The 15,424-nt window shown below is 42.6% G+C and overlaps 1 protein-coding gene across 1 annotated transcript in view; it reads right to left on the reverse strand.

Moving 5' to 3' along the window:
* TET1 (tet methylcytosine dioxygenase 1) overlaps window positions 1-15,424 on the reverse strand; it is a 104,970-nt gene that overhangs the window by 76,613 nt on the left and 12,933 nt on the right. Inside the window, exon 2 of the mRNA XM_084904238.1 lies at window positions 587-640. Coding sequence (XP_084760364.1) covers window positions 587-640 — 54 coding nt within the window. The remainder of the gene's footprint in view (window positions 1-586; window positions 641-15,424) is intronic.

Raw genomic sequence — 15,424 nt, forward strand, 5'->3', positions numbered from 1 at the left:
AGAAAACATGCATATTCCTACAGCTCTATGAATGTCAAAATTAAAGATGATGGCATGATGATTTAGGATTAAGCGAGGATCATTTGGCTGTAAGATCTCAATGGCTTACACATTTTTCGGTTGAACTAAAAAATCTCTAAGGATCTTTTCCTTTGGAAAGGAAAATCATACGCTTTAAAACAGTGTCTAATGGAAAGTCTATTAAAATCATAATGGATCATAACTGTCAACTTGAAAGAGTGTCTTTCTCCTCAGGAGCTTAAGTTGACACTCTGGTGAAACACCACAAATGCAGATGCTACAAAGGCAGCTACAAAGGGAAACATTTTATTCAGCACACTTTGCATATAAACTTTTCCTTCTGCAGATTGGTGTGGAGTTGACAATAAAGGATGCTAATATGCACATTATGCAGCACACATCAAAAAAAAAAGGAGAGAGAGAAAACCCTTTCCTTGAGTGAAAATCCATTTACTGAAAAATCTGGGAACATTCACATCCCCTGTACTCCAGATTTACCCCTCAGGGACAGAAAAATACTAGATGAAATGGAAAAACTGATATGATTGAATCAATAGCTGGTTACCTTTAAAACTTTGGGCTTCTTTTCCCTCTTGGGCCTCTTGTTTTCCTTTATAACCTAAAAAAAAATTAATAATAAAAAAAAAATCAAATTGCAAAATGAGCTTCCATTTAAGAACAACAAAAAAAAATACCTCCCACCCCCATCCCCCCCCCCAAAAAAATGATTTTGACTATTGCTCTATCAAACTCCTTAGACCATGTCAAAGCATCAACATGTTTGCTAAGCAGCAGCTCAAGAGCTGATGGAAAAATGCATATACTTAAAAGTCACTGGCCAAAAAAAAAAAAAAAAAAAAAAAAAAAAGCAGCCTTGCAGAGAGACGAAGTCGGGAAATACCCTTTCTCCCCCGGAAAGCCTGTCTTAATTAGCCTCTGCATTCTTCACGGCGAAGCCCACGAGGTAGCCATCTTGCCCGCTTCTGCAGAGGCAGCCTCCACAGGGGAACAGCCCTGCACACTGCTTTTTGGTGTGATTATCATGGTGCTTCGGGGCGGCCCCGGCCTGCCAGCACTGTAGCCGTGCTGGGCATGCCTTCTGCAAAAACAGCCCCACGGAGAGGGCAGCCAATGGCAGGGCAGGGCTCCGCCGCCGCTCCTCTCCCAAGCAGCGGTCTCGCCTGCCCAGCCTTCCCAGACAAAGGATCTCCTGTGCGGCTCCGCTCGCTCTCACCGCGGGACACAGGCAGCCCCAAGCTGCGACATGGAGTTTGCTGCGGAGGAGGAGGATCTGGCCGCCGAGAAGTCACAGGAGGCTCCGGCGGCGCCGGCGATGCCCACCGGGGCCCCGGGGCCCCGCCATCCCATCCTTCCGATCGATGATGCCTCCCCGATCGCTAACCCCTGGGTGGCTCCGAGGGCAGGTCTGCGCGCCCGGGCGCTGGGGAGGGGGCGGAGGGGACGCGGCGCAGCCCTGCCTCCAACATACAGGAGACATAGCGGCGCTGGGGTGTGTGTGTGTGTGTGTGTGTGTGTGTGTGTGTGTGTGTGTGTGTGTGTGCATGCATCTGGGCTTGCGGAGGCCCTGGAAGGTATTGTGCATTTTTACTTTATAAGGCAAAGGCGAAATATTGGCGATATTGGAGGCGGGAGGTCATGTGAGGACAGGGGCGGCTCAGCTGCCGGGCTGCGTGTGTGCCTCCTTCCCCCGGAGCCACACCTCTCTGCAGCGGGCGCCCTGCCCGGACACAGCGGTCCGACTTCTGTCAATAAGCGTCCGATGACAACGACAGATTTAAAATAATAATAATAATAATAATAATAATAATAATAAAGCCACGGACAAGGAAAAGGACAGGATGAGGACCAGGAAGGGAGGGGGGGGGGTGTCAAAATACACTTGCCATTCTGTGTGGCTGGAGAGAAAAGATGTATCTCTTGCTCTGGACATGGCAGTGACCTTCATTTCCCCACAGAAATCTCTCCCTCAACTGTCACTAAGCATCCCCTCCCCCCCAACCCCCCACCCCCCCAAGCTACCCGGCAGACCAGGCTGATGGACAGGGAAATCCCACCTCCCAGGGATTGAGACCCGGAGCCAGAGGAGGAACAGGGCGCCACCACCACGCACACACCTGAGCTGCCCCCATGCCCAGCGGGTGGTGGGTGCTGGGGGAGCCGGCACCAAAGCTGGAACTTGCCAGGCCCTGTGCATGGCAGAGCCAGGAGAGTTTAGCTCTGGCCATGCAACAGTGGCGAAAGAGCAAGAACCAGGACAGCTGCCGCCCAGAGCCGGCAAGTCTCAAGGTCACTGCCAAGATTCAGCGGCGAGGCCGGTGACAGCCCCGGCACGGCCGCCTTGACAGCTGCCGGGTCTTGGGAAGACAGACAGCCTTCATTCCACCCTCCCGGGGCCAAAACCTTTCGGCGGCGCATTTGGGGGTTGGCAGGCGGGCCTCCCTGGCTGCGCGGCCCAAGATGGGTTTCCCACTTGCAGTTGGATTCGGAACAGATTCCCACCACCAGACACGGGGAGGGCACTGAGGCCTGTATGTCATCGCCCCTGATCCCCAGCCTTTCCATTTGCCACAAAAGCATGCTTTCTAGAGGTTGGGATGGGAATTCCAACATGCATTGTTTTTTCCATTTTAAACGGCCCCTCCTTCACCCTCCAACCTCAAAACATTTAACCAGGGCAAGAAGCAACCCTACTGGTAGCAAAGCCAGTGGATCCTGACCTCACCACACCCACCAAAGCCACTTCAACCTCAGAGCCCACAGGAAGAAAACCTGCGGGGATGGGATAGGTAGGGAAACAGGATCAAACGCGGGATTTAAAAGTGGGTGCAAGATGTTTTCTTAAGTCCTGGCCGGCTTGGCTCAGTGGATAGTGTCTCAGCCTGGGGACCGAAGTATCTCGGGTTTGATTATGGTCAAGGGCACATGCCTGGGTTGCGGACTCAGTTCCCAGTGGGGGGCGTGCAGGAGGCAGCTGATCAATAATTCTCTCTTATCATTGATGCTTCTATCTCTTTCTCCTTCTCCCTTCCCCTTTGAAATCATATATATATATATATGATGTTTTCTTAAAAATAGGTGAAACCCTAGGTGGTTTGGCTCAGCAGGTAGAGCATTGGCCTCTGGACTGAAGGGTCCCAGGTTGATTTCCTTCAAGGGCAGATGCTTGGGGGCTTGATCCCCTTAGGAAGCAGCCGATCAATGATTCTTTCTTATCATTGATGTTTCTTTTTTTTTTTTAATATATTTTATTGATTTTTCACAGAGAGGAAGGGAGAGAGATAGAGAGCAAGAAATGTCGATGAGAGAGAAACATCGACCAGCTGCCTCTTGCAAACCCCCTACCGGGGACATGCCCGCAACCAATGTACATGCCCTTGACTGGAATCGAACCTGGAACCTTTCAGTCCGCAGACCGACGCTCTACCGCTGAGCCAAACCGGTTTCGGCTTATCATTGATGTTTCTATCTCTCTCTCCCTCTTCCTTCCTTTCTCTGAAATCCATAATACATACATATATATATATATATATATATATATATATATATATTAAAAAAATAGGTGGAAACCCTATATTTCTATTTCTTTGGAGACTTTGTGGTTAAACATTTTAACACAAAGGTTGACATTTTAACCATTTATAAGTGTACAATTTAGTAACATTAAGAACATTAACAAAGTTGTAAAATTACCACTGCTCTCCATTCCCGGAGCCTCTCACCATCCCAGGCAGACACGCTGCAGCTATCGGACAACAACCCCTCATTTGTCTTCTCTGAGTCATCGCTAACTTATATTCTCCTTTTCGGTCTCTATAAACTTGCTTGTTCTAATTATCACACACAATATTTGTCCCTTTGTGTCTGACCTATTTCACTTTTATAATGTTTTAGGTTTTGCTTTGTTTTTTTTAATACTCACCGGAGGATATGTTCTTATTGATTGTGGAGAGAGAGAGAGAGAGAGAGAGAGAGAGGGGGAGAGAGAGAGAGAGAGGGGGAGGGAGAGAGACATCAAAAGGTTGCCTCCTGTTCAAATTGGCAGCCTAGAGGAATTGAACCCACAAATTTGGAGCACAGGAAGACACTCTAACCAGCTGAGCCACCCACCCAGGACAGCATGGTATTTTCAAGGTTCATCCAGGTTGCAAGATATATCAGAATTTCATTCCTTTTTAAGGCTGAATAATATTCCATTGTGTTTATAAATTTGATTTATCACTCCTTCTGCTGATGTACATTTGGGTTGTCTCTTATCTTTTGGCTACTGAAATTGGGTGTACAAGTATCTATTTGAGTCCTTATTTTCACTTCTTTTAAGCAGATACATGAAATGGAATTGCTGGATCATAATTCTGTTTAACTTGTCCCAGAACTGACAAACCATTTTCTTTTCTTTTTAAAAAATATTTTCTTATTGATTTCAGAAAGGAAGGGAGAGGGAGAGAGAAATAGAAATGTCAATGATGAGAGAATCATTGATTAGCTACCTTCTGCACAACCCCTTCGAGGAATCAAGCTCACAACCCAGGCGTGTGCCCTTGAACCCGTTAGTCTGCAGGCCAATGCTCTAGCCACAGAGCCAAACCAGCTAGTGCACAAGCCATTTTCTATAGCAACTATACCATCACCTTCCCACCAATAATGCATACAAGGATAAACCCTGCATTTCTTTCTTTTTTGTAATCCTGAACTGAGAATTGATGATCAATTGATCATTTTACTTAGAGAGAGTGGAAGGGAGGGAATGAAAAAAGCATGGATGTGAGAGAGATCTGATTTCTGTCAATGAATATAAAAATATTTAACATTGGTTGCTTCTCCCATGCACCCCAAGTCAGGGCCAGAGATTGAGCCCACAGCCAGAATCGAACCCAGGACAGGACCCTTCAGTCAAACTGAGTCAAATTGAGTCAAACTGGCTAGAGCAGCCCTGCATTTCTTTTTCCTTTACTTTTTTTTTTTTGTTGTTTAGCCTGGGAATACTTAAATATAATTTTTTAAAGGATCAACATTTATTTCCCCAGTTGAGTGGCCATGATACATTAAGATATAGTTACATATTTAAGGTCAATCTATTACCTATGTAATCCATGTTTGCTTCAATAAGATAAGATAAAATAAAATAAAATAAAAAATAAAATAAAACCAGGCTCCTAGTGTTAGGTGTACACACTGGTGAGAAGGTCATTTTTTAAAGCCCCATGGACATGGACAGTCATGAGATACTCATGACTTCATACAACATTGTCCTTAGCAGCATAAGCAAACATCAAAGGTCTGTGTGCAGTGTTCCATAAAATGAATTACTGAATTATGACAAAATTCAACCCAGCTAAATACAAAGGGTTAATGAACGTGACCAGAACTCACACTAACTCCAAATATCCAACTGATACCACACCCTGAAGATCTGCACGTGTTTGAATACAGAATTCATGGGTAACCTCTTTTGGTTGGGACCATCTGTTCTAAAAACTATACTGTACTTAAAGAGTTGACAAGCTCAGCTGAGGTTTTACATAACAGTGAACTTGGAGAGAATTCTAGCCGAGAAATTGGACGTCAAGAGAGCTATTCTCTTATTATTATTTAGGGCAAAGTTCATACAACTAGATCCTGTTGCAAGAACAACAAATTAGAAACTAAGAAACCTTGTGTTATAGTCTTACTTATTCAGAACTTATTTTTTCACTTCGATCTATTTGTTTTCCCCACAGTGGATTATGATTATTAAATTCCACGAGTTGATATTCAATTTTGTAATACTACACGTGTATTAGATCCTTCAAAATATTACAAAATGAGATATCTTTTCTCTTTAAAAAATCAATGATTTATAAAAGAACTAACATTTTTTTAAAAATCAGAAAAGGCAGCCTAACTACTACTTTATTTTATAGATAAACTAAGGTCCAAAAAGGTAACTGCTTAGCTCAGACTGCACAAGTTAGAAATTGACTTGAGCCTAGTTTTAACCATCTAGGCTGCTGTCTCTACAACTGCTCATTTTCAATATCCAGCAATAGATACTTATAGATATCACAAAATAAACTTAACAGAATTATCTTCAGAGGGAACCCTTTGTTAAGTATTATGATTAACCATTATACCATACACCTGAAATTAACACAGTATAATATTGAAGTAAACTGTAATTGGATTTAAAAAAAACACAAAACAAAAAAACAGATATGTCTTCAAACCACATGCTTCATTTTTAGGATAGAGAAATAACTCATATTTTTACAAGTTTGGTGTTTTAAAGCAACATAACATTAGGTGTGCTTTTTGTAAAAAAAAATGTTTTGTTCCCTATGAAGTAAATTTATTAAAAATTTCAAAATTGCATTTCTCTTCCTAAGCATAAGCAACTCTATACCCACAAGAAACTAGACAAACACTGCCTAGGAGGGGTCTTCTAAAGTCATCTCAAGTTCATTCACTCTTCCTCAACACTGTCATCTCTGCAGCACAAAATCCTTCCAATATTAGCCACTCTCCCATGAAATCCTGGTACATTTCTCTTCTGGTGTAGTGTGTGTGTGTGTGTGTGTGTGTTTGGGGGGGGAGGGGTTATAGGTTTTACAGTGATAAAATCATAAAGATATTCCAAGTATCATACTGTAAACTTCTGATCAATAAGAATAAGGAAAAGACGGTTTATGCTTTTCACAATTCTACGGGAGATTTTTAAGTTATTAGTTTATTTCTTATGAGAATAGGAACCTGGAGGACTAACACTGGAGAAACCCCTCACAGACTGGATCAAGTACCACTAGTCTGGGTAAGGGCTGCTGATCCCCTTTCACAGCCTTCCCTGGCTTTCCCCCCATCCCCACCCTCCATCCCCACCCCCCACCCCTCCATCCATCCACCACCACCACCACCACCACCACCACCACCCCACCCCCCGCCTTCCCTGAGGCTGATCTTCAGCAGCTCTTTCTCCCTCTAAAGCAGTGGTTCTCAACCTTCCTAATGCTGAGACCCTTTAATACAGCTCCTCATGTAGCGGTGGCCCCCAGCCACGATTATTTTCGTTGCTACTTCATACCTGTAATTTTGATTCTGTTAATGAATTGTAATGTAAATATCTGTGTTTTCCGAGGGTCTTAGGTGACCCTGCTAGTAGATCACGACCCACAGGCTGAGAACCGCTGCTGTAAAGCCATTTCTTTTTCCAGAAAGATACAATTTTATTGATTTTAAGAGATAGAGGGGGTGGGGGGAAGAAACATTGATTGGTTGCCTCCCACACACACCCTTACCAGGGATCAAATCTGCATCCCGGGTTTGTGCCCTGACTAGGAATCGAACCGGAGACCTTTTGGTGCACAGGATGATGCTCAACCACTGAGCCACAGGAGCCAGGGCACGTTAATGTATTTCTTTAAAATGGACTTCCCGCCGAAACCAGTCTGGCTCAGTGGATAGAGCGTCAGCCTGCGGACTGAAAGGTCCCAGGTTCAATTCGGGTCAAGGGCATGTACCCTGGTTTCAAGCACATCCCCGGTGGGGGGGGGGGGGGGGGGAGTGCAGGAGGCAGCTGATCGATGTTTCTCTCATCGATGTTTCTAGCTCTCTATCCTTCTCCCTTCCTCTCTGTAAAAAATCAATAAAATATATTTTAAAAAATAAAATAAAATAAAATGGACTTCCCCCATTTAATAACTAAAAACCTTTACAACAACCTAATAAACTTTGAGCCCCTCCAATATACAGACATAATACTGGGCCCGTCTGCTGGAACCTACCACCTCAGGATAGACAGAAACAGACAATCCTGATGTGGTACAGAATGTGGATGAGCCCAGAAAGTTAGTGGACAGAGATGGCTTCCAAGAAGAAGTGGCATTTCCACTGAAACCTAAGGGTAGAGAAGCAGGACTTGCTGAAATATATATAGAGAAAGGTATGTATCCCAGACAAAGGTAACATGTGCAAGGACCCAGGAGCACTGTGGCTACTGGAAGTCACGCACCAGTGTGGCCGTGAAGAGGGCTCTGGGGAGAAAAGCATAAAAAGATACTTAGGCAGCCGAAACCAGAGAGAGCGTCGGTCCCAGGTTCAATTCCGGTCAAGGGCATGTAGCTAGGTTGCTGGCAGATCCCCAGGGGAGATGCGCAGGAGGCAGCTGGACGATGTTTCTCTCTCATTGATGTTTCTAGCTCTCTACCCCTCTCCCTTCCTCTCTGTGGAAAATCAATATATATATATATATATATATATATATATATATATATATATATATTTATTTATTTATTTATTTTTTTAAGATACTTAGGTGACAGGCTGGCTCACTGATCATGCATATGAAGAGATACAATCAGCCTTTAATTCTCCACCACTCCAGTATGAAATGTTACTTTTTTGTTCCATCCTTAAATTTTCATCATTGGTACTTTCAAAAGCAACAATGAGAGAATGTATTTTTCACACTATTATTATGAGAATTGAATCAAATGAAACAATGAGCATGCCAGTGCTTAATGCCAGTACTGGGTAATGCACTCAATACATGATAGTTTTTATTAATTCCTTCAGTAACCAATGTTTACTACACACCAGTTCCACATTGCTGATCATTATCGTCCCATTCAACCAATATGCATGTGTTTCCTATCTACCCAAATGCCAGGCACTAAGTAAGGAGGGAAATGAAGGCAGAGAAAAAAAAAGTCTAGGCTCTTCAGGGGAGCCCTGGAAGCTTCTACATAATAAAATTATAACTTTAGAAAACAAAAGAAAAAGAAAAGGTTAAGCACAGCAATCAAAGAATAGATAGAATAGAATTCATCACAATGGAATAGATAAAATAGAATTCATCACAATGGAAAACTTTTGTGTCTCCAAGGACATAACAAAAGAGTGAAAAGACAACTCTCAGAGACAAAACGTTGGTAAATAGTTATCTAATAGGGGTCTAGTGTCCACAACGGAAAAAAGAATATTTGCAGCTCAAAAAAAAGACCAGGCAATTTTAAATTGAGCAAAGGACTTCCCTAATGTCTGTCTGCCTAAAAGTCATATGCTAAAATCCTAATGCCCAATGGGATGCTATTAGGAGGTGGAGCTTTTGTAGGGGCTTAAGTCATGAATGAAATTAGTGCCTCATAAAAAATTTCCAGAGAGATCCCTAGCCTCTTTTATCATGGGCACACGGAGGAGCAAGCTATGAACCAGGGTGAGAGGAATTTGACCAGAAATTTTGTACACTGGGGGTTGGGGGGCCCCTCAGCCTGGCCTGCGCCCTCTGATAGTCCAGGCCCTCATAGTCTGGGAGCACAGAGGGGATGTCTGTCTGCAGGCTTAGGCTCCACCCCCCACACACACCCCCAATCCCTCTCACAGTCCAGGACCCCTCGCTCCTTACCGCCCGCCCGCCCGCCTGCAGCAGGGGAGAGGCTCCCAGAACCTCCGCTGAGCTCGCCAGCTGTTAGCCAGGCTGGCCCAGCAAGAGCGCACTGACCACCAGTGAGGAGCTCTTCAATTGAGCATCTGCCCCCTGGTGGCCAGTGCATGTCATAGAGACAGGTCATATAGGATATATAGGATATATTTTTATTGATTTCAGAGAGGAAGGGAGATGAAGAGATAGAAACATCCAGGATGAGAATTATTGATTGGCTGCCTCCTGCACTGCATGCCGCACACTGGGGATGGAGCCGGCAACCTGGGCATGTGCCCTTTACTGGGATCGAACCCAGAACCCTTCAGTCCACAGGCCAGTGCTCTATCCACTGAGCCAAACCACCTAGGGCCATACTGGCATCTTTTCTTTTTTTTTTTTTTTTTTTAATATATTTTATTGATTTTGTACAGAGAGAAAGGGAGAGAGATAGAGAGTTAGAAACATCAATGAGAGAGTCATCGATCAGCTGCCTCTTGCACATCCCCCACCGGGGATATGCCCCCAACCAAGGAACATGCCCCAGACCGGAATCGAACCCTGGACCCTTCAGTTCCCAAGCCGATGCTCTATCCATTGAGCCAAACCGATCACGGCCATGCTGGCATCTTAATGCTGACCTTCCCAGACTTCAGAACTTTGAACCAAGTACTGACACATGCTACAACATGGATGAACCTTGAAAACATTATGCTAAGTGAGGGATGGAATGGAATCTAAGAAATGTCTAGAAAAGGCAAATTCACAAAGACAAAAACAAATTAATGCTTGCCAGGAGCTAGGGAGGGAAAAATTATGAATGACTGCTCAATTGCTCGGTGGTTGAGCATCTACCTATAAACAAGGAAGTCACAGTTCGATTTCTGTTTGGGACACATGCCTGGGTTGTGGGCTCGATCCCCAGTGTGAAGTGTGCAAAATGCAGCTGATCAATGATGAGAGAAAATCATCAATTAATTGCCTCCTGGGTATGTGCCCTTGTTAGAAATCGAATCTGAGACCCTTCAGTTCGCAGTGCTATCCACTGGGGCCAAACCAACTAGGGCAATAAAAATATGTATTAAAAAATATTTTTAAGAGACAGAGGGAGGCCTGGCCAGTGTTGTTCAGTGGTTAGAGTGTAAGCTGTGCACGGGTCAAGGACATGTACCTGGATTGCAGGTTTGATCCCCAGCCCTGGCGGGTCATGTGCTAGAGACATCAATCAATGTGTCTCTCTCACATAGATGTTTCTCTCCTTCTCCTCTCCCCTCTCTTTTCCACCCACTCACTCCCTCCTCCCCAGCCCCCACCCCACTTGCTTTCTCTCCCTTCCTTCTATTCTCTCTTAAAGATAATAAAAAATATCTTTGGTTGGAGATTAATAAAAAATAAAGAGAGAGAGAGAAGTTAAACATTATTATTTTGTGTTCCTGACTTTATTGATTTTTGTTTAACATCTCACTCTGCATTGGAAAGGTCCCTGGAAAGTGGAATCAGGTGAATAAAGAAGGTAATTTAATTTCTATGTTCCTTGGTAGACAAATCTCCCTGAAATTCTGCATTAACTTTCAAATAAGGTCTTACTCCTGCAGCTATAGAAGAAACGAACACACACTTTCCCCTCTAAATCCAAACTATCAACTCCATCCAAAATGCCTCGGCGGGGCTGATCTCGGGCTTCCCCTGTCTGTCCTCCCACTTCCTCCTGCCTTGATTCTTCCTTCTTCCGCTCTTTAGCAGAAAACTCACCTCACAGTGGTGTGGCATGTGAAATCTGATATGAAAATAAGCTGTCCGGTGTAAATGTGTAGAATAGAGCAGAAACACCAAACCCTCTCATTATGGAAGGACAAGAAAATAACTGCGGCCCCGGCGTCTGGCTGGGAACCACAACTGTAATTCCCCAGCACATGGGAACAGCGAAGCCGGTTCATTAATGACACGTCGTCTCCAGCGGGAAAACATGCTTTGGTATTGTGACGGCCACTTCTGAGGATTTCAGTTACTTCCCTCTAAATCACATGAACCGAGGGGCAGGAGGGCAAAGAGTTAGAGCAATATGCAAATCCCTTCCCCGATGCAACAATAACTGCCATGTTGGAGAACGTCCTCTGTAGCAGGCACTCTGCCTGACCCTGTACGAACATCTCTTTCGCACGCGGCAGTCTGAGCATCACTCCACGACAAACAGACCCATTCTCACACGGATAAGCACGTTGGGAAATATCTAAATTCTCAATATAATGGTTTTTTTACTTAACGATAGGAACAGTTGTCAATTTCATTCCTTCAAAGTCTAAAAAAATATGTGATGTGGAAACTGGTTTGGCTCAGTGGTAGAGCGTCGGTCTGCGGACTGAAAGGTCCCAGGTTCGATTCCGCTCAAGGGCATGTACCTTGGTTGCGGGCACATCCCCGGTAGGGGGTGTGCAAGAGGCAGCTGGTCGATGTTTCTCTCTCATCGATGTTTCTAGCTCTCTATCTCTCTCCCTTTCTCTCTGTAAAAAAAATAAATAAAATAAATAATAATAATAAATCTTTTTAAAAAATACATATAAAAACAACTTGTTGCATATAAATTATGTGGAGATGGGATCAAGGGAGCACTGCAGCCCATCCAGATTAAAAAACTCGGATGTAGAAATTCTATTTTTATGATTTCTGAAGCATCATAGGAAAGATGAGTGTTGGACCCTGGACAGTGTGGCTCAGTTGGTTGAGAATCGTCTCACTCACCAGAAGGCAGCCAATTCAATTCCTGGTCAAGGCTCATGCCCAGGTTTCTGGTGTGATTCTTGGTCAGGGTATGTGCCGGAGACAACTGTTTGATGTTCTGCTCTCACATTAACGTGGGTGGGGTATTTTTCCTTTTTCACTCTCTTCTTCTCCCTCTCCCTTAAACACACACATACACACACACACACACACACACAATGAAAACATATTTTTAAAAAAATAACAATCTATTCCATGTGAACATGCCTGTAATACAGAAAAGAAAAAGAAAAGAAAGGCGAGTGTTGGAATCATTGAAAGTAGGATCAAATTTGATTTCGGAATTCTTGTCTAGTAACCAAAAATATGTGGAAAGTTTAGCAAGACCAAAGCACTAATATAATAATAGAAAAATTAAAATATTTTTCCATGGTAGCTAAAAATACACCGAGTACTTAATCTGAGGTGGCCAGTATCCAGTCATTAGTTAGAAGCTACCCTGATATGCCAGCTCAGTCCCCATCTTAGAGAAAGTATTAAGATCAGTGAACCAAAAAGAATGTAATTAAACTCTAGTTTCTGATTTTGGGAAAAGAAAATGGACCTGACTTTCTAAAAAAAAAAAATAATAATAATAATAATAGCCGAAACTGGTTTGGCTCAATGGCTAGAGCGTCGGCTTGGGGACTGAAAGGTCCCAGGTTTGATTCTGGTCAAGGGCATGTACCTTGGTTGCGGGCATATGCCTAGTAGGGGGTTTGCAAGAGGCAGCTGATCAATGACTCTCTCTCTCATCGATGTTTCTGGCTCTCTATCTCTCTCCCTTCCTCACTGTACAAAATCAATAAAATATATTTTAAAAATTTAATAAAAAATAAAAAGCAGTTCCTTACTTCTTTTTATAAAAATAAATAAATAAATAAAATAAAAATAATAATACCTGTACCAGAAACATCAGGTTTCCAAATGTGACAAAGATTTAGAAATCCTTAGGGATATGCTAACTCAGTATTTTGGTTATGCTAATACTTTTAGTTTGAAATAAAAGACTGATGCCAGTGTTGAGGAAATAATCTGACATGGGAACCCAGATTTATAAAAAATAAAAAAAGTCCACTACCTTATAAAAAATGTTATGAAACTAAAGCATTCAGTATAAAAAAAAATTTAGTAGATTCATTTATGCACATATTTTTTAATCTTTACAACTTCTGAATTACAAATAGAAATGCTGCCCTAACTGGTTTGTGGAATTGAACTGCATAGCAACAAAAACAGAACCACACTATGGTGCTTACTATTACATACTAATATAACTTGGGTTATGCAGACACTACATAAAGATATTAGTTCACCAGTTTCACCCATTTATTTCCCAGTTAAGCTGATATACACAAAATGGCAAGGTAAGATTTGAACCCCAGTTAACAAGATTCCAGAAATAAACCCCCTCGGTAAGAATCAGTCAAGATCAGCACGGTTTTTTAACATACTTGGGATTTACACAGGCAAGGATCCTAGACCCCAAAGGCTTTTTTTTCCTTTCCTTTATGGTCAGTGCTGTGGTTAGGCATGCTACTGAAGTCTCAGGAGCGATCCAAAGAGATTCCATAAAGGCATAGTTAAGGACACAGAACATCTGCCCTCAATTGAAGGAGTTGGTAGCAAAAATGGGTTCCATATGCCATAAGCAACGTATGCCAAAGGGAGATCCGGCTGCTTGAAAACACTGAGAAGCAGTAGCCAACAGAGGCTGGCCGTCCCTTTTCTCACTAAAATGGATCAAATAAGACACATACGTCAACCGATTCTGAAATAGCGTATCTGGAATTAGACTGTCGTCGCATTATCCATAAGATGGTGGACAGGCAGTGGTTCAGTTTGTATCATACTTTCAGCTTTTCCAGCATAAACATAAGTAGGTATTGCTATTTTCCCAGGTATCATCTGCATTAGCTAAGAAGATAGGATGGTAATAAACACCATCCTTTACAGTATTATATTTTTCCCCCAAACATCGGGATTTTTTTTTTCTTTTTAATATATTTTATTGATTTTTTCACCGAGAGGAAGGGAGAGGGAGAGAGAGCTAGAAACATCGATGAGAGAGAGACATCGACCAGCTGCCTCCTGCACACCCTCTACTGGGGATGTGCCCGCAACCAAGGTACATGCCCTTGACCAGAATCGAACCTGGGACCTTTTAGTCCACAGATCAAAGCTCTACCCACTGAGCAACACCGGTTTCGGCTTACAGTATTATTTAATACACAGCTGTTTAACCCTACATAGAATAACCCTTTAATTGTTTAGGGGAAAATCAAGTAGAATAAATGAGACATGGTTTCACTTTGCAAAAAAAAAAAACTGCTCGTTTAGTTATTCAATTAATGTTAATTGCTGAAACCGGTTTGGCTCAGTGGATAGACCATTGGCCTGCAGACTGAAGGGTCCCAGGTTCGATTCCGGTCAAGGGCATGTAGCTTGCTTGCAGGCACATCCCCAGTAGGGGGTGTGCAAGAGGCAGCTAGTCGATGTTTCTCTCTCATGGACGTTTCTAACTATCCCTCTCTCTTCCTCTCTGTAAAAAAAATCAATAAAATATATATTTTTTTAAAAATTAATGTTAATTAACTGAGTTATATTATACCAAAACATCAACCTAGAGATACATGATGCAATATCCCACCCTCAAAAGCAAAAGTACAAAAACTATGTTTTGTTTTCTCCCATTAGTACACACTGAAAGTTATTTGTGAAAGTGTATCCTGGCCGAAGCATCTCCTCTCCAGATCTTTAAAAAACCACCCCCACCCCCACCGCTTTACTTCTATCACTATTTAAAAACAGGGGAATGCACATGTCTCAAAATACTAAGTAACAAATATACAGCAGGAATCCATAGCCAAAAGCAAATTCCTAGATGACTATGAGTTATAGTGAATGGTTTTAATTATCTGCATTTCTGAAATAAGCTTGGCAGAAAAACAACATTTTATCTCTTGGCCAAAGATATTGCTCAACATCTCTTGGATATCTTTTGGAAGACTAACCACCTTGTTGTACAATGAAAAGAAATTCAATTATTGTGAGAGACAAAAATGCAACCCCCATAAAAATAAGTAAAATACTGTACTATATTTACTTCTCCCTGACATTAGTAGTTAACATATTGCTAAATGGCATATGCCTTTAAGGGGCTAAGTATATTTTATAGGGGGAAACAAAATTCCAACAGTTCTGTTTCATCTAAACACTAATAAAAAATTACCAAAT

Source organism: Pipistrellus hanaki, assembly GCF_964339955.1.
Source record: "Pipistrellus hanaki genome assembly, chromosome: 14".
NCBI classification, from domain to species: domain Eukaryota; kingdom Metazoa; phylum Chordata; class Mammalia; order Chiroptera; family Vespertilionidae; genus Pipistrellus; species Pipistrellus hanaki.